The sequence below is a fragment of the Crinia signifera genome, chromosome 5, assembly GCF_055691185.1.
Source record: "Crinia signifera chromosome 5, ASM5569118v1, whole genome shotgun sequence".
NCBI lineage: Eukaryota > Metazoa > Chordata > Amphibia > Anura > Myobatrachidae > Crinia > Crinia signifera.
The window spans coordinates 167,772,972-167,797,343 of NC_139221.1; the positions used below are offsets into that span (position 1 = coordinate 167,772,972).

General features: G+C 42.5%; 1 protein-coding gene across 1 annotated transcript in view; it reads left to right on the forward strand.

The window, feature by feature from the left end:
• The first annotated feature begins 1,526 nt into the window (after positions 1-1,526).
• Positions 1,527-24,372, forward strand: part of INO80C (INO80 complex subunit C) — a 42,074-nt gene continuing 19,228 nt past the window's right edge. The window contains exons 1-2 of the mRNA XM_083188259.1: positions 1,527-1,732; positions 10,018-10,129. Coding sequence (XP_083044385.1) covers positions 1,637-1,732; positions 10,018-10,129 — 208 coding nt within the window. The 5' untranslated portion in view covers positions 1,527-1,636. The remainder of the gene's footprint in view (positions 1,733-10,017; positions 10,130-24,372) is intronic.

Below are 24,372 nucleotides of genomic sequence, written 5' to 3' on the forward strand. Positions count from 1 at the left end.
CAACACTGTATTGTCTCTTATTCATATTATACCCCTCCATATTGGATATGTTGTTCTTTTATTTTGTCTTTGATTTAATTTATTTACTATAAATGTTTACTATATTTAACTTTTTTTATGTGAACTGCATACCTCCCAACTGTCCTGATTTTTGCAGAACTGTCCTGTTGTTTGGGGGCTGTTGGGACTTCCTCCTGCTGCTCTGCTGAGCATCTATTCCCAGAGACTAGAGGGGTGCGGGCATGGCCTGCAGCTTTCAGAATTGCTGTCCATGCCCCCAAAGCAGCAAAACAGAAGCATGGCAGGGGGAGCCGCAAGCATAGGACACGAAACCTAGCCTTCTGCTGCTTGGTCACACCCCCAAATTTAAGTCACGTGCTAAATAGGGTGGCCAATCCTGGGATTTGGCCCCCAAAATGCCGGTATTTCAATCCCAGGATTGGAGTTTCCAATCCCAGGATTTCGGGATTAGACTGCGCATGCACAGTCTAATGCCGGGCAGCGTCTGATCGGGTGCTCAGCAGCTGCCCGGCTTCTCCTGTCCCAGACAGTGTGGCTCTGCGCTACCATGTGAGGTGACGCTGCGCAGGCAGCCTCGCCCGGCACGAACACCCGCCCACCAGCGGACCAGGCCACCAATCCCGTGGATCAACCCGCTCACCCACCAGCAGACCAGCATACACACAAGGCGACCAGCCTGGGCTCCATCAGCCCAGCTCGCCCTCCAACCCTGACTCCACCTCCATGCCGCACCACGCATCTGTAAGTAAATATGCGGACAGCCCAGGCGACTTTTTTTCATTAGGGAAGCCAATTGGGAATTTTTTAACCCCGAATTCAGGGATTGAAAAATGCCCCCGGATTGGCATACCTAGTGCCAATCCCGGGGCATTTTCGATTTGCATAAGAGGTAAGGTATTCAACTGTCTGTTGGGACACATACCTCCCAACATGACCCTCTCCAGGAGGGACATAATGCTCTGTTTCTGGACTTTCCTCTTAATTAATGATAATTAATTAATAAACAGGTTAATGGACAAGAAAGGCATTTCACCACAGGTGATGGCAATCATAAATTAAGAGGAAAGCCCAGAAACAGAGCAATGTGTCCCTCCTGGAGAGGGTCATGTTGGGTGGTATGGGGACATCTCCTGAACATATGGATTGGTTGTATGTTTCATGGCTAAACAATATGCAACAGTATCAACGCATGGCATTCATTTATATCCTTGATACAAACGAAGCTAATTATGTAAAATCAAGTAATGGAGTGCTGTAACAGTTAATACTTTAGCACTTTGATGTTATTTTTATAGGAGCACCGCCATTGCTGCTGCCACTGCCCTATAGTACGTTCCATTGCTCACGACGATCTAGCTCCAACCACGACGAGACCCTTTTTTTTTTTCTTTTTGTCAGTATCGCTTTGTGTTTGTCCTGCGCACGAACTCATTCGCCAATCACAATCAAGATTTTCTAAGCCTAGAAACCGCATGACTAATAAACGGCGCTGGTATAGGTGGTTCTAGCAGTGTGGGCGTGGCCCGGAAGCGTAGTGTTCCCGTGAGCATGCAGCTGCTGTGAACGCTGGCTGTGTGTACGTGAGTGAGTTCCGTGGGAGTGGTATATATACATTATGAGCGACAGCAGAACAGCAGTGGCTGATGCGAGCAGCACACGGGCGGTAGAGGCAGCTGGGACACCGCTGCCGTTTAAACAGGCGCATTTTCTTGTAAGTGTCATTTCCGTGCCCATTTTGCGTAGCCCGTTCACACGCCCTGTGTTCGGTTTGTTATGCAAACTTTAATATTCTTGACTAGTCAGTGTTACGGTCCTGCAAGCAGTGAGTTAGGAATTGATGCTACTTTATTAAATACTCAGACTCATTTGTGGGCGTTTTTATTTTGTCCGATACTGTGGATTTCATTTATTATCTGCTTTAAAAAAACTGAATATTCTACACCAGCTTCACCAAACACAGTGAAATATGGTGAGATGTGCTTTGCGCAAATAAATATTACTGTTTTATCTGCTAGATTCATGGCTTCTGTTTATTCAACAAATTCCAACTCCAAGGGCGAGATACAACAAACAATGCCGTAAAACCCTAGTTTCTGGGAATTTTCCGCATTTTTATATGTAGCATAACTCCATCGCTGGGGCTAAGCTGCATGGGGTTACGCTAGTTCTAGATGGCATAACCACATAGAAGCCTACGGAGTATGGACTTCCCTTTGCATCGCCACCCACTGCACCCTCCTCACCTGTGTCTGGGCAGCCTCCTGCTGTGCTGCCGGACCAGTGACCTCCTCCCTGCAGCAGGGAGGAGGAAGCGGAGCCCTGGCACATTGCTGGCCACAATGCAAAGGACCGCCCTTAGCGCAAGAGCTGTCCTTCGCGTTAATAATCACATATGTTAGTGCATATGTGATTATTAACCATGTGTATGCCATCATTGTGCTGCTGCGGTTATTAGACAATCCCACCCCAAGTCATGATTATTACTATCTATAGCCTTGACTTTCCTATTAATACAGGAACTGATCCAATAGCCCCCCGCCCAGATACCACTAAAGGGGCCCAAATCAGATGTGTCTGATATTGTATCTGATACTCGTTCCTGTGCATGTTGGAGGATGGATGGGATTCACATAAGAGACATCATATGTACAGCACATTGCACTGCTTTCTAGCACCCACAATGTATTGCATCTGATACCTGAGAGGGAAAGTGCTGTGCAGAGGAGGCAGTGGATAAAAAAAAAAGAATGGGCAGCCGCTGATTGGCTGAGAGTGCTCTTTGAGCCAATTGGTGTCTGTCAATTCTCTTGAATATGTGTTTTTTTTTTTCTCCTGCCTCCCACCTTCAGCCCCTGGGAGTATTACACTCAATAAATCTCATGCAATTTATTGCATGTAAAAATAGAACATCAAGTGTTAGATTGTATGTGAGGTTCCTGGGAAATAGGAGTGTATAGGGGCCTTAAGGGGTGCAAAATTAAGCAATTCAACTATTGCTCCCTTTGAGGCACTAGTGTGGTATGGCCACTTTTTATTCAATTCCTATGCATTGTTGCGATGGATCGCATGAAAAGTAACACATCGTATGTCATTGATTGCGAGGTGCATTGCAGTCGTAGATCCGATGGGTTGCATTCCTAGCAGCCCATAGCCCCTGTTCTGATCATTTAAGATATATTGTATGCGGACCTTTTGTATACAATGTATCATGCGATCCTGCCTCCTGAGATCGTGGGGTATCACATTCGATACCTCGCCCTAGTGCACAGGTTCTCAAAGTCGGTCCTCAGGACCACACAGTGCATGTTTTGCAGGTCTTCTCACAGAATCAAGTGAAATAATTAGCTCCACCTGTGGATCTTTTAAATGTGTCAGTAAGTAATGAATGCACCTGTTGGGTGACCTGGAAAACATGAACTGTGTGGGGGTCCTTAAGGTGGAATGTGTGCAAAGTCCATCGTTTTACTCCCAAATGGATGTTTGTCAACCGTAAACTGGACATCAGATTAATCACTGTCTGTTGCTATGCAACTAATAAAGATATTTGGGTGTTTATAAATTAATGCAAAGTTACCCCCAGCTGTAGAAGAGACAAATTGCAAAGAGCTGAGAATCTCATGCACATGTAACTTTGCACCAGTGGATCTTGCATAAGCACTCTTCAACTTTTCGGTCATCCCCGAGGGGCAAGTTGTTGTTGAGCATGTCTGAGTGAGGGAGGTATTCGTTAACACTAGCCATGCCACAGCTGGCCCGCACGGCAGTCCCTTCCACCACTGCTCACCTCTGAGCCGACATCACTGATGCTGATATTGGTGTCTACGGGGGTCGCCTAGTGTGTATGGGGGTGCTTTTCTGTAGGACTATTTTTATGTTTTCCTGCATTTGGTTGGAAATTTTTGATTGTCATATGCTCCCATACATTTCCAGGTTTTTGTTCCCACCATATAGATCAGGCAGAAAATCTGTACGTGTGTACGCACCTTTAGTGTGGGAAGACAGTCAGTTTCCAGAGTTTTGATTTTGTCTCTGACAATGTCCAGTTCTTGTTGCGACTCCTCTATAACTAGGAGGATCAAATCAAAAGATGCTTTATTCAAAACAGCCACCCACTTTCGTCAGGAATCCAGATTATATCTGACGATCGTGGGTATATTGTGTATTCTGAAGCCTCTAGGAATTTTTTTGTCTCGATAAAAAAGACCATGCAGAAAAAAAACTATTTCCTTTTTCTTGACTTTCAGAAGTTTGTAGAACTGCTGTTCAGCAGTTGAACCTTCACTGGTGGTCTGTGCCAAATTGTCCTTAAATAGTATGCGATCTGCATTGCTGTCAGATAAGCTTAATTGATCCCACCATCATGTTTGATGGTGTGTATTACAAGCAAATACAAGGGTGTGCGATGGGCAGTTGCGTCACACCTGTCTACGCAAATAGTTTTATGTTTCAGGTTGAGAATAATCTTTTTTTTTCAATGAGGAGTAATGCAAGTAACATACATTTTTTTTTTTACCCGCTATATAGATGATTTATTCATCATCTGGCAGGCTACACGTGAAGAAGTTATTGACATGATGTATGCAATTAATGAATCTGCTCCCAATATCAAATTAAAATTTGAAAATGATGTAAATTGTGTGCATTTTTTAGATGTAACAGTATCCAAGAGAAATTAGCAAATACAGTTGTGCTCATAAGTTTACATACCCTAGCAGAATTTGTGATTTTCTGGCCAGAGCCGGCCCTAGCCTAAATGACGCCCTAGGCAAGATTTTGGCTGGTGCCCCCTAGCACCGCCACTAGTTCCGCCTCTAACCCTGCTCCTCTTTCCCAGCACCATCAACCCTCATCATAGCAGTCATCATTTTGGTGCTCCTACCCGCAATATTTTAAATAGAAACAGTGCACACATTCGGTGCGCAGCCCAAACAGGGGTGTTTTCTTGCTGGGAAGGGGCATGGCCACACAATAGTACCCCCAATTCAAAATATGCCACACAGTAGTGCAACTTTATTTACATTATATCATGCGATGGTGTCCCTTATTCACGTTACATCACAATGTAGTACCACTTTACCTTATATACATTACTCCTCACATTATTCACATTATACCCACATTATACCCTGAGAAAAAAATCCTGTATTTTAATCACATCCATCGCCACACTGCAACCCAGCACAAAGCAGTGTGTGCTGGGCAGAGGAGAAGAGCTGCTGATGTCACTTAAGGGGAGGGGGCCCGGGCCCCCACTGGGCCCTTCCATCAGACTTTGGCCTGGGTAATTTGTACCCCCTACCCCTTTCTCTCGGCACCCCTGATAATACCACACAGTAATTCCCCTTACACATGACACACATTATTAATGTCCTTATAACCATAATGCCCCTTACACATTATGCCAACCTTTATAAATGCCCTTCATACACATAATGACACACATAATGCCCCTTGCACATATGTTGCACATTATTAATGCCCTTATACACATGACACACATAATGCCCCTTACACATATGTCGCACATTATTAATGCATTTATACATGACACACATAATTCCCCTTACACATTCAGTATGCCGAACACTATTGCACAACCAACCCACCCGCAGACAGCACTCGCACAGCCGCTAACACTGTGACCTCTGCCTCTGCTTGGATACAGATGTTTCCTCATACATATTGACTCACTAAGCCATGCAGCTCCTGGCCAGTTCTGCTAACGTTGGGTGCCTTTTTTGCTGAAAATTCGTCTTATTTGCATTGTTATGACCAGCACACACAAGGAGCTTCCGATGATTAAAATGATATGTGGCATGCCTATATTCTGTGTGCGACTGTGGCTGTACCTGCATATGGAATGCTATCTTACAGTGATTTCTATGAATACACTATTTCATATGCAGATTCAGCCTCACTCACACACAGAATATAGACATGCTGCATATCATTTTAATCAGCAGAAGCTGCTGATGCCCCTAGGCATTCCAAATGCCCTAGGCAATTGCCTTTGCCTAGTTTGCCTATGCCTAAGGCCGGCTCTGTTTCTGGCCATTTGTCAGAGAATACGAATGATAACTCACAAACTTTTCTTTTACTCATGGTTAGTGGTTGGGTGAAGACATTTAGGGGGAAATTTACTAAAGGAAATTTGTAAAAAATAGGTGTATTTGTATCCAGAAATACACTTATTTTTGACATTTACTATCCTGAAAATACAGCTATTCGTATTGATAGCACATCAATACGAATACGAATTGCCGTATTTTCGGGATAGTAAATGTCAAAAATAAGTGTATTTCTGGATACAAATACACCTATTATTTTACAAATTTCCTTTAGTAAATTTCCCCCTTATTGTCAAACAACTGTGTTCACTCTTTTAAAATCATAATCCCAACAGAAACTACCCAAATGACCCTGATCAAAAGTTTACATACCCCAGTTCTTAATACTGTGTATTGCCCCCTTTAACATCAATGACAGCTTGAAGTCTTTAGTGGTAGTTGTGGATGAGGCTCTTTATTTTCTCAGATGGAAAAGCTGCCCATTATTCTTGGCAAAAAGCCTCCAGTTCCTGTAAATTATTGGGCTGTCTTCCATGAACTGCACGTATCTCAGTCTCCTGACCTCAATATCATTAAGCCACCCTGGGGAGATCTCAAACGGTATCCCGACTGATCATAGACTGACTCATGGTAGACAGTCATATGGTTGGTCACAAGGTCGACAGGGTCTAAAGGTCGACAGACAAAAGGTCAACATCGAAAAAGGTTGACATGAGTTTTAATGTTTTTAGGGTGTCTATGTGGACATAGACCCTGTCGACCTTTTGACTGTCTATCATTAATCAGTCTATGATCAGTTGGGATACCGTTTGAGATCTCCCCAGGGTGGCTTAATGATTTTGAGGTCAGGAGACTGAGCTAGCCACTACAGAACCTTCACTTTATTCTACTGTAGCCAATGACTTGGCCTTGTGTTTTGAATCATTGGATCATTGTCATGTTGGAACATCCAAGTACATCCCATGCGCAGCTTCCGGACTGATTTTTCTCCAGTACTTTGTGATAACATGCTGCATTCATCTTTCCATCAATTTTGACCAAGTTTCCAGTGCCTTTGTAGCTCACACATCCCCGAAATATCAGCGATCCACGTCTCACAGTAGGAATGATGTACCTTTCATCATAGGCCTTGTTGACTCCTCTCCAAATGTAATGTTTATGGTTGTGGCCAAAAATCAGTTTTGGTCTCATCACTCCAAATGACATTGGGGCAGATGTATTAAGCCTGGAGAAGAGATAAACTGGAGATAAAGTGGAGACAACTTGGAAGAGTTAACGCACCAGCCAATTTTTGTATCCCTTTCCTGTTTTATACAGTTCAATTACCTTTTTTTGCAGATCCTTTGACAATTCTTTTGCTTTCCCCATGACCCAGAATCCATATGTCAGTGCAGCACTGGATGAAAGATGTAAGGGTCTTTCAGGAGATCAGAAACTCACTGACATATATATATATATATATATATATATATATATATATATATATATATATATATATATATATATATATATATATATATATATATATATATATATATATATATATATATATATATATATATATATATATATATATATATATATATATATATATATATATATATATATATATATATATATATCATTATCATTCATATTCTCTGACAAATGGCCAGAAAATCACAAATTCTGCTAGGGTATGTGAACTTATGAGCACAACTGTATATACTTCACTCTACACCAGGCATGTCCAACCTGCGGCCCTCCAGCTGTGACTACACATCCCATCATGCCTTGTAATAGTTTTAGCATTCCCTAATAGCAATACTATGGCAAGGCATGCTGGGACGTGTAGTTTCACAACATCTGGAGGGCCGCAGGTTGGACATGCCTGCTTTACACCAAACCAACTGACTGCAATACATTGCTTGCAGCAAACAGCTTTCATCCAGCACTGCTAAGAAGAAGTTTGCTGTTTTCACAATTGCTTAAGATGAGCAGCATCAAATGCACAAAATTAAGTTAAAATTCCTACAGACGGGGTATCCCAATGCTTTACTTGAGAATGGAATCAGTAAAGCACGGGCATGTCCTAGACGTACAGTAACACAGAATCCTCAACCAAGGAACCTACAGGATACCCCTAATTTATCTTCCCTACAACACAAATGCCTACTTTCCTGTCAAAACGCGGCAGAAACATTAAGGATGCGATCATGCATACCAACATCAGGATCAGCACAATTTCCTTAGATGAAAGCCTGGTGTTTACAAATGTATAGGCTCTGTTACCTGCTCCTACCTTCAGACAGGCGATTACTTTACGCACCCACATAGTGGAAGAAAAATACCCATCAGACATACCGTATTGTGTGGTTTATTATATCCGATGTCCTTGTGCGGAAAACCACATGCCAGTTCAGAGAAAGAATGACCCAGCACAGAAGTGCCATCTGTCAGATCCTGGCAGGCAAGCCCGTAGAACAGCCAGTAGCCAAACATTTCAAAGAATATGGTCACAATTTGTCACAAATACCATATAAGATGATTGACCATGCCCCGGTCAACCCTAGGGGTGGGAACAGGGTCAAAATTCTGCTACAATTTGAAGCTAAATGGATATCTCAACTGAATACAATCTATCCTTCTGGCTTAAATCATTACCTGTCTTTGTCATGTTTTTTATAAGATGTCTTCCGCTGCATTGTATGCTTTTGCATGATATATGAGAAGATATTATGTTACCACTTTAAGTCCCCAATACAAATGCATTATATTGAAGTTCATTGATAACTTTCTGCATTGCACTGTAATTAATTTAATAACTGTAAATATATACTACATTATGGTAGTGGTCAGCTTATAACATTGCCATGGTGACAGTTTTTTGGTTAAACAATGTTTGATGTCCTACAGTGATGATGCCGTGTGTGTGTGTGTGTGTGTGTGTGTGTGTGTGTGTGTATATAATGTGTGTAGAAGTCAGCCTGGCACTCTTCCTAGAGATCTGCAGCTGCCCCAGGGTCCTCTTGAAATAATGATATAGAAGCAGTCCAATAAACAGGCAGAGGCACTCTGGAGGTCTTTCCAAACAAAGCAATCTTTAGTGAATGATCCCAACGTTTCAGGGTTAGCAAACCCCTAATGTATACCTTGACAAAGGGGTTTGCTAACACCGACACGTTGGGATCATTCACTAAAGATTGCTTTGTTTGGAAAGACCTCCAGAGTGCCTCTGCCTGTTTATTGGACTGCATATATATATCAGAACAATTGATGCAAAATGATGCCATGTAGTGACTGGTACTTAAAAAAAAAAAAAAAAAGTACCATCCAATCCTCTTCTAATTGTCAGGCTTATTAAATCTGCCCCACAATCTCTTAATATGTATATGAAGTGCTACAGTGCGGCAGCCATGACTTTTTTTTTTCCATGTCACGTTCCATTGTGCTTCATATACAGTCTCTGTTGCACCCAGATATCATTCCATCACTATTTGAATTACTACGATTTATGTAGCGCACACATATTCCGCAGCGCTTTACAGAGAATGTTGGAACATCTATTGGTCCCTGCCCCAGTGGAGCTTACAATCTATATTCCCTACCACATGCACACACGTTCATTCTGGGTTTTTTTGTTGGTAGCCAAATAACCTACTAGTACATTTTTGTATTCATTTATAAAACTATGGCAGATCATGCTGAGGTGTGTAATGTCACAAAACGGATGCATTTTGAGAACCCTTGATCTGTGGCATGACTATCTGTAATGCAAGTAGTAACAGCATTAGGCTAGTTATGAAACATAACCTTCCAACTAAAGAAATGATCCCTAATATATATTTGTATAGGGCAGATTAGATTGGCGATCTGCTGTCAAATTCTATATTTCTGTAACATTAGTCCATATAGTTATTGTTAATTTTTTATTATTTTTCTGTTGCAGCATTCAGGAATTGGAGGAGCTGCAGCTGGTAAAAAGAACAGGACCTGGAAGAACCTGAAACAGATTCTTGCTTTAGAAAGGGCATTGCCATGGCAACTAAACGATCCAAGCTGTAAGCTGCTTAACATGCATTTATAAATAATAAAATCCACACAAATAACTTTCGCTGAAAAATGCCGACTTACACTACTTTTCCCTCTGTCAGGCTTAATAAGATTGGCTAATCTTTTCTTTAGAGTATCTGAAAAGATCAGCTACATGCAAAATAGAAATCAACTATATATTTGCTATATGTACCTATTTGTTAAATAAAAGAATGGTTCTGGTTGTCTGACTACATACTCTGTAAAGATACACATTAGTAAAGATTAGGAAAAAGAATCTAGAATCGATAGTATCTTATAGAATGCTCTGTTTAGATTGAACTGCAAGTTACTGGGTACACATAATAACAAAATTACAGCTCTCTTCTTTTTGGCAAATTCTGTTTATAATTTTTTTTGTAAACAAATTCTATTAAGTTTTACATTTTAATACGAGATAAAATAATATAAATATAAACAAATACGACAATATAATACTCTGAACAGAAATTATAATGGGTCTGGAGACAAAGTACAGTAGCCTGGCTATCAAAAGACATACAAGAATGGATCAGAAAATGAAATACTATCGCACAATTATCTAATAACAACAAACCATAAAATGCGATAAATAGACAGCGCAGGCACCTGCCTTAATCACACACCTTAACCCTGAAGAAGCCAGAGAGGTGAAACGATCGTTGGTTTCTAGTGGGAGTGACGCAGATACTGAGCGCCTCCTAATCTTGCCGTACCAGCCGCAGCAGCAGCCGTGCCGCAGACCGGCTCCAGCGCTATCTCAGCGCTCCCGATACTCATACCCGCATCAGCAGCAGCAGACCCAGCGCCGGCAGCTTTCCCCACGTGCCAATCGTGGAAGACGCAGACAGCCGCAACAGCCTTAGCACGTCCGACCGGATGGTCACAGTGCCGCTCAGCACATCCACGGCACCAACTATATCAGCCCCAGCTCCTGCAGCTTTCTCCACGCGATTACCGTGGAGACACATTCAGTCGCAGCAGCCACAGCATATCCGATGGGACTGTCATAGTACTGCTTAGTGCACAGCGTGCACCCACAGGTACCCGTTCACCCGCATTCCTTTAACCCCCTTCCCTTTCCTGTTTTTCCCTCCACCTTTTACCCATCACCTTCCGTCCTTCTCCCAAATCTTTTCTTCACTATATTCACTCTATCAGGTGTTAACAATCCCCCACAGTGTGATAACAAGCCCGCTCACCCACCATACCTAAAAAAGCCCACCTTATAAATGATGGCAGCTTACTTGGGGCGTATGAAGGCATGACAGGAGAAGGGAGACCTCTCCTAGCTTCATGCAGTATTCCACCCCGAGCAATAGGTATACCAGGTGGGCAGCAGCCGCTTTCGCACTAAAGGGCAACACCTATCTTTTTCTTTCTGACTCCATTCCGGGCAGAGTTCTTCCCCCACAATACCCATAAGAGCCCACTACTATCAGGTGGTAGCTGACAATTGGAAGTGGGCAGCCTGCCAGAGGTGAAAGGAGACTTTCCAACCCTCGAACCAGACTACCCCACCATTGCCAAGGGTATATAAAGTCGGTGGGATCACTCATACCCTTTTGGATATAGTCAGATCCTTACCTCCACCTGGTTCTTTCTTTCCATTTTCCATTCCTTCATCTTTTCCTTTTCTTTCTTCCTTTTTGTGACTCTCCTCTCCCTTTTTCCTTGTGTATAAAAATTCCCTTCCCCATTCGCCACCCTAACATCCCCAATCCCTACCCAACCACCTTGCGGGAGTATCTGTATTATTTCCAGCATATTGTGATTCAGAGATCTGTATATACACAACAGTACCCGAGCCGCCAAATATTAATTGTCATGTATAAAAATTGCTATCTAGACTGCTGATTTGACAGCACGCATATTTTTTAGGTAGAGATTGGCTTTGACAGAATCAGCAAACACTGACAGCACAACTTATTACGTCGACACTACAGCTGTCGGCTTAACTTAATTAATACGAGGTAGCTACAGCTCAGATAGAACTCAATTATTTACCTGTACCAAGTGCTAGCTGTACAAAATACCAATCCTCATTGCTAATATATATGTAAACTGCCGACACGGTGGCAGGTAGACTGTGACGACTTATACTTATATTAAATACTTCATAGGTTGGTCATTAATTTAACTAGAGCCTGTCTATACTCTTGTGTCGGCATGTCGGCCTACCGACACACATATTATTGTTGATGACGAACATTTGTGTTGACAGTTATATATTCTTGTTAGTTAGAGATTGGTTTTGACAGAATCAGTAAACACTGACAGCACAACTTATTACGTTGACATTACAGCTGTCGGCTTAACTTAATTAATACAAGGTAGTTACAGCTAGACAGAACTCAATTATTTACCTGTACCAAGTGCTATCTGTACAAAATACCAATCCTCATTGCTAATATATATGTAAACTGCCGACACGGTGGCAGGTAGACTGTGACAATTTATATTCATATTCAATACTTCATAGGTTGGTCATTAATTGAACTAGAGCCTGTCTGCATTGAATGAGATATACTCTTGTGTCGGCATGTCGGCCTACCGACACACATATTATTGTTGATGACGGGCATTTGTGTTGACAGTTATAAGCAGATAGGACTGCCGGTTTGGAAGGCAAGCCTATTACCGTTGAAAGGAGATTCCTAAGCTTGCGGAATCTTACTATAAATTAAATGTATATTTTGTCTTTTTGGCTAACAAACTAGGAGGATCACTAGTCAGCCCATATTCCACCCCCCTTTTAGAACAGTTTAACTCAGCAGAGGGATTGCTACCCCTTCGATACAATGTTTAAATACTAACTGTTCCAACAATACTTGATTCAATGTATTTATTGTGGTGAAATCTTATGCATTGATCTATCCATTACACTTCCACTCTTCAATGGATAGCTTGTGGCTCTGACTAAGTGAATCCTAGTAAGTGTTTACAGTTAAACACCCCGTTCTAGCGACACGCAGGTGATCCCCTCTAACGCACTACCTGTGCTGGGGAATTTTACCACCAGGATTGGGGACGGGGCTGTACTAATTCAGACACAATTCAGTGTGAATTTCTGATTTTAAATATATTATATTATATATGTTATATGTATGTGTGTGAGCGCCTAAAAAACGTTCTTGTCTAGTCTTTATTTTAATAATATGAAATAAAAGCTAAATTTTAACTCATACCATACCCGGAGTTGGGTTAATCTAACCCACTCTGTCAAGTGTTACTAGCGTTTACAACTAGCCTACCACATCCTAGTCACATTGGCTCCACGATATCTCTACTCATCCTACTCAAACTTGTGTTGATACTTATGACTCACCGATAATATCGTATGACATATTTCTACAAATCTTCGATTACTGAATTGTAATCATTTTTAAAGAGTGCCCCAACAAAGAGAGAGTCTTTCCTCTTCCTTTTCTTGCATATATAATTACTCTCTAGGGTGCACCTCCACGCTACCTATCTGGTGAGATCCCTCTAAACAGGCCTCCTATACCACCTTGAATTGTGGATTCGTTGTTACACACCCATATCTATTATATTTACCTACTAAAATTACCTGTGCTCTGATCCATCTTCCACTTCCCCTCCCCTTACCCTGTAACATTTGATACCTGGGTTTTCCCAGGATTTTTCCTAAGCGATCAGGTAGCACGGTATTTACCCTATATTAGTCTTACTTGACAAGACTTAACTTTATCCTCAATAATTAAGTCGACACTAGCTGAGTCACAAACCAAAATGGCATTTAGCCTTAGAAAAGAGCTCACTTCAAAGTGGAGCTCCAATGATGACCTGGATGATATCTTTCCTACCACATCGATGGGGACAACCCACAACGTTACCTGGGAAGAAGATCTAAGATCCTTAAAAAATGCAATGCAAAAACAAATCAGGCTTAATTGGGAGATAACCACCCTCAATAGCTACATAAAACAAAAAATAGTGCCGAGAGGACTACGACCCCGGATCTTCCCAACTTTTGAGCTGGCAACAGATGCTTTAAGAACAGACTGGGAAACATGCCTCCTCAAATGTTCAAACGATCTAATGGGGATTTTAATAAAACATAGCATGCTCACACTCAACAGTTGTGAGAAACTTATCGACGAACTTGGGACGAAACTGGAGACATACGAAAAAGATCTAACTTTTCAAAAAAACTTTGAGCAGAACAAAGAAGACCTCAAAAGATACGAGGATACAATTATAGAGAGGAAAAAGGGCAAATATCAGAGGGACAAAAAGGACTTTGCAAGTGGCCACATCTTTAAGTGGACAACCGACACGCGGAGTCAAAACCGAAATCCAAATAGGAGATATGTCCATAATTATAGTTCTTCGGAAACGGACATCTCGGAGGTAGATGAACCCTCTTCAGCCCAACAAAGACCTCAGGTTCCTTTTTTAGAGGAAGGCCCCATTGGCAGGGGCTACCGACAAAATCCAACAAAAGGAAGATCCGGAGAGGAAAGAAGAAGAGGCAGGGACTGGAGAAATTGGGACCCACCCCAACCCCAAAGACAGTCTTCGAGAACCAGGAAACAGAACAGATAGATGATAAACAACTTACCATAATTAACCTATCGAAACGAGAGCTATCAACAGAACATCTCAAAATCCTGGGCAAGGGATTATCCTTTTCCCCAAATGCACCCCTAAATCGGTTCACCTGGGAAAAGGATTTACGCTTATTCGGGAGGAAATTACTCCTTAAGAAGTACTTTCAGAATAAAGACAACATGACCCTATCCGCTTCAGGACACCCCATCACCACTCAGCACCAGGAACATCCGGAACTTACGGCCCAAGATCTCCAGATGATTGAGATTCTGGAGGAACTACAAGATTCAGACAGCCAACCGGACCAAGGAGCCAGACGCCCTATTGTGAGAAAAAAGAGCTCCTTCATGCCCAGTGAACACCTTAGTGCAGAAATCAAGATCTTCCTGGATATGGTGTCTAGAGATATGAATGGCCTGATGACCCAACTGGATATGAGAAAGAACCGTCACCCCAATCTTACGGAACAAGACAGACACACCCTCAGGGATATATCCTCCTGGGAGGACGTCACCATAAAACCATCAGATAAAGGGGGCAATATCGTCTTGTGGCCTAAGGATATGTATATGAGGGAGGCGAACAGGCAACTCCAGGACCGGAAATGTTATAAACAAATGATTCTGGACCCTACCAACAACTACAAAGCCTCATACAATAAACTCATAAACCAGGCATTCAGGGATGGAGTGATCCTGAAGAGCGAACACGCATTCCTCATAGTGGAAAATCCAAAAACCCCCACGTTCTATATGCTCCCCAAGGTGCATAAAAACCTTACAAATCCACCCGGAAGACCCATAGTGTCGGGGATACAGGGCCTATCAGAACAGGCCAGTATATTTTTGGACAAACATCTCCGACACCATGTCCTGACACTCCCTTCCTATGTCCAGGACACCAGAGACATTCTTAAAAGGGTGCATGATGTACACCTGGAAGCTGACCAACTCCTGGCCACACTGGACGTTGAGTCTCTATACACTTGTATAGAGCACAATCTAGGGCTGTCAGCAGTAAAGTATTTCATCACAACAGAGGGTGCGACAGACTTTGGAGAATTCCTGATAACACTCCTGGAATTTGTCCTGAAGAACAACTATTTCACGTTCGACGATAAATACTATCTGCAGACCCGGGGAACAGCGATGGGTGCGGCATGTGCACCCACATATGCCAACCTGTTCCTCGGGTGGTGGGAACGGGAGGTGGTCTTCTCGGAACAGAATGATCTATACACCCAGAATATAATATCTTGGGTTAGGTATATAGATGACATTATGGTCATCTGGCAAGGGGATCAAGAGAGTCTGACCCACTTCATTCAAAAACTCAATAACAACGACCTGAACCTCAAGTTAACACACTATATCCATCCCAACGAAATCACATTCCTGGATCTGACAATTTACCGTTCTGAGGACAATCTCCTACTTACCAAACTGTTCCGCAAAGAAACGGCCACTAATAGCCTCTTGGTTTCCGAAAGCGCACACTTCCCTCCCACCATTCAAAATCTTCCAAAAGGGGAATTCCTCCGTCTGAGGAGAAATTGCTCCACAAAAGAGATGTACCTCAGTCAAAGTGAAGATCTAGCCTCCAGACTCCGCACAAGAGGGTACAGCCAAAGGTCTATCAAACATGCTAAATACTTAGCCCTGAAATGTCAGAGGGATGATCTCCTGTTCTCCTCAAAAAAAGCAACCACAGCGGAACCAGCCACCAGGTTCATCACGAACTTCTGCGATCAGTGGCAGGATTTACAGGGCATAATCCGCAAACACTGGCACATCCTTGAAATGGACCCTGATCTGGCAGACATCACGAACAAAGGGCCACAATTCAGCTGGAGACGGGCAAGGAACCTGAGGGACAGACTAGTCCAAAGTCACTTTCAGCGGACACCGAAAATTAAACCTAGGATCAGGGGTACCTTCCCATGCACGAAATGTAAAGCATGCCCCCACATGAAGCAACTAAATAAAGTAACGAACCGCTTCGGCAAAATACTGACAGTAGAACACTACATCTCCTGCGAAACCACAGGAGTCATATACTGCTTGGAATGCCCATGCGGGCTGCGATACGTGGGGATGACAAGCAGGAAACTCAAACTGCGGATTCTGGAACATGCTGGCAATATCAGGAATGCCCAATCAGACGTACTAAAATTTAAAAAACTAACGTCAGTGGCCAGACACTTTTTGGCCAAACATGGAGGATCACCTCGGGACCTCAAAGTGTTTGGGTTAGAACAGATCAAACTGGGCATAAGAGGAGGAGACCTGACCAACGCATTGCTACAAAGAGAAAGCAGATGGATATTTGACCTGAACACCGTCAACCCTTACGGTCTGAATGAGAACAATTGTTTCGGGTCCTTCCTCTAATTCAACCTATTCTACTATTCCCAACATAACATTCTTTTTGAGGACAGACTGCCCGTGGTCCTACCACCCACACCATTCTGACCCATTGGGGACCCTTGATGTAGTCTTTCGGGGCCCTCCGCACACTGCTTCAGTAGCTCCCCTTGCTTTTGCCTTTTATGTTGAGGTATGTGTTGGGATAGGGCTACGACCCCTTTTGAAAAAAACTCCCACACATAAGCCATTATTAATATTATGTTTTGGGATGATCACTACTGTACAATTGCTCAATACATAACATTTAGCACGGTGCATCACCACTCACCATTTGGACCCTATAGGTCCCCCTCAGTCCCTACCCCTATCACTGCGTGCACCACTTTTTGATTTTTGATTTCTTCTAATGTATGTATATGTATGTATATAATATGTATATGTATGTATGTGTATGTGTATATATGTATGTATATATATATGTATATGTATATATATATATATATATATATATATATATATATATATATATATATTTTTTTTTTTTTTTTTTCACCAATATATATATATTTTATATATATATTTTTTTCACCCAAAAATTTTTCTCTCATCTGGCACAACGTCTTATACATCAATTATTCCACAAGGACTCCTCACCCTATTTCAGGGCACATATCCCCCAATCACTCATTAAAAGCCAACTCGCTTTGACAAGATCACAGCGCTTCATTTCACACATTGTCACACCCAGCAGGGGTAACAGTCCCTCCCACATTAAAGGCACACTTGACTTCACTTTATTTCATTTTATTTCACATCATTCCATACAATCTTCACTCCTATCAGGAGTTACTCGGATTACGTAAAGGCAATCTAGAACCTCCTGGATACACACTATATCCGATCACAGGCCACTTCATTGCACTTAATCTCTTCTCACTTTACTACACAAGGGGAGATTTACCCCCTCCTTTTATCTCAATGTATATTTACTTGTCCGTGCTTTTTTCTCATTTTTTCTCATTTTTTCTTTCAGCCTTATATGTACAAATCGTTTTACCTATGGGATTAATATCCCATTTATTTTCACACACTATCCCCATTATGGACATAGAATGGCCAGTCTTCCGTTTAGAAATCCATGTTCTGTGGTAAACGATTAACCACTTAAACTTACCTAATTATTATAGAAACTGCTCCAGATATACCAGTTATTAATATACATCTCTTAGGTGCGCTGATACCCTGTTGAATAAAAGTTCCCAAAGCCCCACACCTATCAGTCAATTAAACACGCTTTTGACAGCATTGCCAGGACCCACAGATCTTTCTCCCATTGTGTGATTGACAGCGGGGAGAAACCAATTAGGCACCAGCATCTATGCGATAAATAGACAGCGCAGGCACCTGCCTTAATCACACACCTTAACCCTGAAGAAGCCAGAGAGGTGAAACGATCGTTGGTTTCTAGTGGGAGTGACGCAGATACTGAGCGCCTCCTAATCTTGCCGTACCAGCCGCAGCAGCAGCCGTGCCGCAGACCGGCTCCAGCGCTATCTCAGCGCTCCCGACACTCATACCCGCATCAGCAGCAGCAGACCCAGCGCCGGCAGCTTTCCCCACGTGCCAATCGTGGAAGACGCAGACAGCCGCAACAGCCTTAGCACGTCCGACCGGATGGTCACAGTGCCGCTCAGCACATCCACGGCACCAACTATATCAGCCCCAGCTCCTGCAGCTTTCTCCACGCGATTACCGTGGAGACACATTCAGTCGCAGCAGCCACAGCATATCCGATGGGACTGTCATAGTACTGCTTAGTGCACAGCGTGCACCCACAGGTACCCGTTCACCCGCATTCCTTTAACCCCCTTCCCTTTCCTGTTTTTCCCTCCACCTTTTACCCATCACCTTCCGTCCTTCTCCCAAATCTTTTCTTCACTATATTCACTCTATCAGGTGTTAACAATCCCCCACAGTGTGATAACAAGCCCGCTCACCCACCATACCTAAAAAAGCCCACCTTATAAATGATGGCAGCTTACTTGGGGCGTATGAAGGCATGACAGGAGAAGGGAGACCTCTCCTAGCTTCATGCAGTATTCCACCCCGAGCAATAGGTATACCAGGTGGGCAGCAGCCGCTTTCGCACTAAAGGGCAACACCTATCTTTTTCTTTCTGACTCCATTCCGGGCAGAGTTCTTCCCCCACAATACCCATAAGAGCCCACTACTATCAGGTGGTAGCTGACAATTGGAAGTGGGCAGCCTGCCAGAGGTGAAAGGAGACTTTCCAACCCTCGAACCAGACTACCCCACCATTGCCAAGGGTATATAAAGTCGGTGGGATCACTCATACCCTTTTGGATATAGTCAGATCCTTACCTCCACCTGGTTCTTTCTTTCCATTTTCCATTCCTTCATCTTTTCCTTTTCTTTCTTCCTTTTTGTGACTCTCCTCTCCCTTTTTCCTTGTGTATAAAAATTCCCTTCCCCATTCGCCACCCTAACATCCCCAATCCCTACCCAACCACCTTGCGGGAGTATCTGTATTATTTCCAGCATATTGTGATTCAGAGATCTGTATATACACAACAGTACCCGAGCCGCCAAATATTAATTGTCATGTATAAAAATTGCTATCTAGACTGCTGATTTGACAGCACGCATATTTTTTAGGTAGAGATTGGCTTTGACAGAATCAGCAAACACTGACAGCACAACTTATTACGTCGACACTACAGCTGTCGGCTTAACTTAATTAATACGAGGTAGCTACAGCTCAGATAGAACTCAATTATTTACCTGTACCAAGTGCTAGCTGTACAAAATACCAATCCTCATTGCTAATATATATGTAAACTGCCGACACGGTGGCAGGTAGACTGTGACGACTTATACTTATATTAAATACTTCATAGGTTGGTCATTAATTTAACTAGAGCCTGTCTATACTCTTGTGTCGGCATGTCGGCCTACCGACACACATATTATTGTTGATGACGAACATTTGTGTTGACAGTTATATATTCTTGTTAGTTAGAGATTGGTTTTGACAGAATCAGTAAACACTGACAGCACAACTTATTACGTCGACATTACAGCTGTCGGCTTAACTTAATTAATACAAGGTAGTTACAGCTAGACAGAACTCAATTATTTACCTGTACCAAGTGCTATCTGTACAAAATACCAATCCTCATTGCTAATATATATGTAAACTGCCGACACGGTGGCAGGTAGACTGTGACAATTTATATTCATATTCAATACTTCATAGGTTGGTCATTAATTGAACTAGAGCCTGTCTGCATTGAATGAGATATACTCTTGTGTCGGCATGTCGGCCTACCGACACACATATTATTGTTGATGACGGGCATTTGTGTTGACAGTTATAAGCAGATAGGACTGCCGGTTTGGAAGGCAAGCCTATTACCGTTGAAAGGAGATTCCTAAGCTTGCGGAATCTTACTATAAATTAAATGTATATTTTGTCTTTTTGGCTAACAAACTAGGAGGATCACTAGTCAGCCCATATTCCACCCCCCTTTTAGAACAGTTTAACTCAGCAGAGGGATTGCTACCCCTTCGATACAATGTTTAAATACTAACTGTTCCAACAATACTTGATTCAATGTATTTATTGTGGTGAAATCTTATGCATTGATCTATCCATTACACTTCCACTCTTCAATGGATAGCTTGTGGCTCTGACTAAGTGAATCCTAGTAAGTGTTTACAGTTAAACACCCCGTTCTAGCGACACGCAGGTGATCCCCTCTAACGCACTACCTGTGCTGGGGAATTTTACCACCAGGATTGGGGACGGGGCTGTACTAATTCAGACACAATTCAGTGTGAATTTCTGATTTTAAATATATTATATTATATATGTTATATGTATGTGTGTGAGCGCCTAAAAAACGTTCTTGTCTAGTCTTTATTTTAATAATATGAAATAAAAGCTAAATTTTAACTCATACCATACCCGGAGTTGGGTTAATCTAACCCACTCTGTCAAGTGTTACTAGCGTTTACAACTAGCCTACCACATCCTAGTCACATTGGCTCCACGATATCTCTACTCATCCTACTCAAACTTGTGTTGATACTTATGACTCACCGATAATATCGTATGACATATTTCTACAAATCTTCGATTACTGAATTGTAATCATTTTTAAAGAGTGCCCCAACAAAGAGAGAGTCTTTCCTCTTCCTTTTCTTGCATATATAATTACTCTCTAGGGTGCACCTCCACGCTACCTATCTGGTGAGATCCCTCTAAACAGGCCTCCTATACCACCTTGAATTGTGGATTCGTTGTTACACACCCATATCTATTATATTTACCTACTAAAATTACCTGTGCTCTGATCCATCTTCCACTTCCCCTCCCCTTACCCTGTAAAACCATAAAATGTGTCTGATATAGAAAATGGGCAATATGAATACATACATTAATAAAATGCCGGGGCCACTATACAGGAAAGAGCAATGAGCCCTAAAAAAAATGTATAGAGTAAATTCAATAGGTTAGTTAGCAGTAATAATTGAAAAAACAAAGGCAGCATGGCTAGTGAAATGAGATGTAAAAATTATGGATAAAGATGGCATGTAAAAACGTACCCATTTGTGTTTTCAAATGGCTTTAGGATGGAAGAGAATGTTTTCAGGGGGAAGGAAAATTAAATAGTGTTCCCATATGTGAAAGAATTTAGATACCCTTGATTCTACATCAGACTGTAAAAGGGATCGTCTATCAAAGTAAATAAGCTGTATGAGATGTACAGTATAGTAAATTCACTTTTTTTAGCTAAAAATTTGGTAAAAATCATTCATAAAAGGGTAGGCAATTTTAGGCGGTGTTCTGCACTCAAATGATTAAATTGTAGAAATATACAAGCAGATATGTTGGGTGATACAAAAACTGCAAAAGAGGGAGTTAATAAACGCAAGTACCTTGCTCCATCACCGTTTAATGACTCCACAGTTCCAAATTCAATGCATGAAAGTAGCCAAGGTGTGGTGACATCTCTAGCTTGTGCCTCACTAATTCTGTTATTAATTATGGATTCAAGTTAAATATCAATTATATTGATACGCTTTATTGGAAATCACTTGACTACCACATGAAAACCCAAAGGCTCAATATAGTATCAAGGGCACTATAATGGAAACTACTGAGGAGGAAAGAGATCTAGGAGTCACTATTTCAAGTGATTAAAGGCAGGGAGGCAATGTAACAAAGCAATGCGGAAGGCTAGTCAGATGCTTGGTTGCATAGGGAGAGGAATCAGTAGCAGAAAAAAATAAGTAATAATGCCACTTTATAGGTCATTGGTACGACCTCATCTGTAATACTGTGTCCAGTTCTGGAGACCATATCTTCAGAAGGATATAAATACATTAGAGCAGGCATGTCCAACGTTGGCCCTCCAGATGTTGTGAAACTACACATCCCAGCATGCTTTGCCACAGTTTTGCTATTAGAGAATGCTGAAACTATTGCAAAGCATGCTGGGATGTATAGTTTCAAAACATCTGGAGGGCCAACGTTGGACATGCCTGCATTAGAGAGTGTACAAAGAAGGGCAACTAAAATGGTGCGTGGCCTACATCACAAATCTTACCTGGAAAGACTAAAAGAACTTAACATGTATAGGCCCTTATTCTGATTGACGCGGACTTTACCGCATTCTTACGGATCGCGTCTTTTCGCCGTCTGCGCATGCGTGGAGAACGCAACGCGCATGTGCCACGCCTAGACTCCGTACCAGTTCGGCAAAATCCCGTCCAAAACTGTTGGCCGCAATCAGTCGGGAAATATGGGCGTATTATGGGCGTCATGCGGAATGGCACATGGGCGTAGTTTCAAAGTGGGCAAAACGGGGCGGAAACATGGGCGGACACGGGGGAGTACACTTATGTTGGGGGGCGTACATTCGGAAACCACTCCGAATGCACGCGATCAAAAAGGGAAGAAATGTGCGGTGTCCACAAGTGTACTATTGCTTTGCGGACACCACTCGTTCATGCGGTAGGCGAACGTACGCCTAATGACTACAACCATTAACACCTGAACCCAATAGAATCTACTCCTTTACTCATTACTCACTAATAGGACGCTTGTCAGTGCTTTAATTGAAACCATTGCTGCTTCAAGGAACCCGTACTAAACACCCACATATGCTGTAAGGGTTAATGTGTGCAATGCATGTGTTAGGCATGCTTGTAAGGATATATTGGAATCTAATTGATTCCAATTCCAAATAAGCAGTTTTTTATGAGGATAGGTAATTGAATAAGTGGGTCATGTGATGTATAGCAGAAGATACTTCATAGTGGGTTGTTTGGCGTAAATACTCCGCTTACGTGCGGTAGCACCGCTTGGCTCCCGTTCGGATGCGGTATTCCCGAGCATACTCTGTAATACTCTGTAATACCGTGCCGAATCTGAGTGTTTCTCCCGCACACGCATGGTTTGTATGTCGTCCGTAAACACGCCCTGTTCTTAAAGAGTGAGTCCGTCCGAATGCGGAGGACACGTGGGCGTTTCTACGGACGATGGCCGCACGCGGCAAAACACCGTGGCGTGCGGACCGCACCGTAAGAATGCGGGAATATCCGCACCGATCAGAATAAGGGCCACCGTGCCGAATCTGAGTGTTTCTCCCGCACACGCATGGTTTGTATGTCGTCCGTAAACACGCCCTGTTCTTAAAGAGTGAGTCCGTCCGAATGCGGAGGACACGTGGGCGTTTCTACGGACGATGGCCGCACGCGGCAAAACACCGTGGCGTGCGGACCGCACCGTAAGAATGCGGGAATATCCGCACCGATCAGAATAAGGGCCATAGTTTGGAGCAGAGAAGGGAAAGGGGGACATGATAGAAATCTTCAAATATATCCAGGGTTTTAACATAGTACAGGAGGGAAATTTTCTTCAAAGGAAAAGAAGTAATAGAACACGAGGACATGCACTGAAACTGGAGGGAGGTGGGTTCAGGGGAAATGTTAGAAAGAATTACTTCACAGAACGGGTAAGTGGAATAGCCTCCCATCAGAAGTGGTAGAGACTAAGACGTAGAACAATTTAAACATGCTTGGGATAGGCATATGAATATCCTTACACAGAAATAAGGATTAAAAAGGGTTGAGATTACCTGAAGGGTAAAAAAGGGGCAGACTAGATGGGCCAAATGGTTATCTGCCGTCAAATTCTATGTTTCTATGTTACCACAGCATGTCCTATGGGGAAATTGCTCAGTGCTGAGCTATGTGCTTAAGCC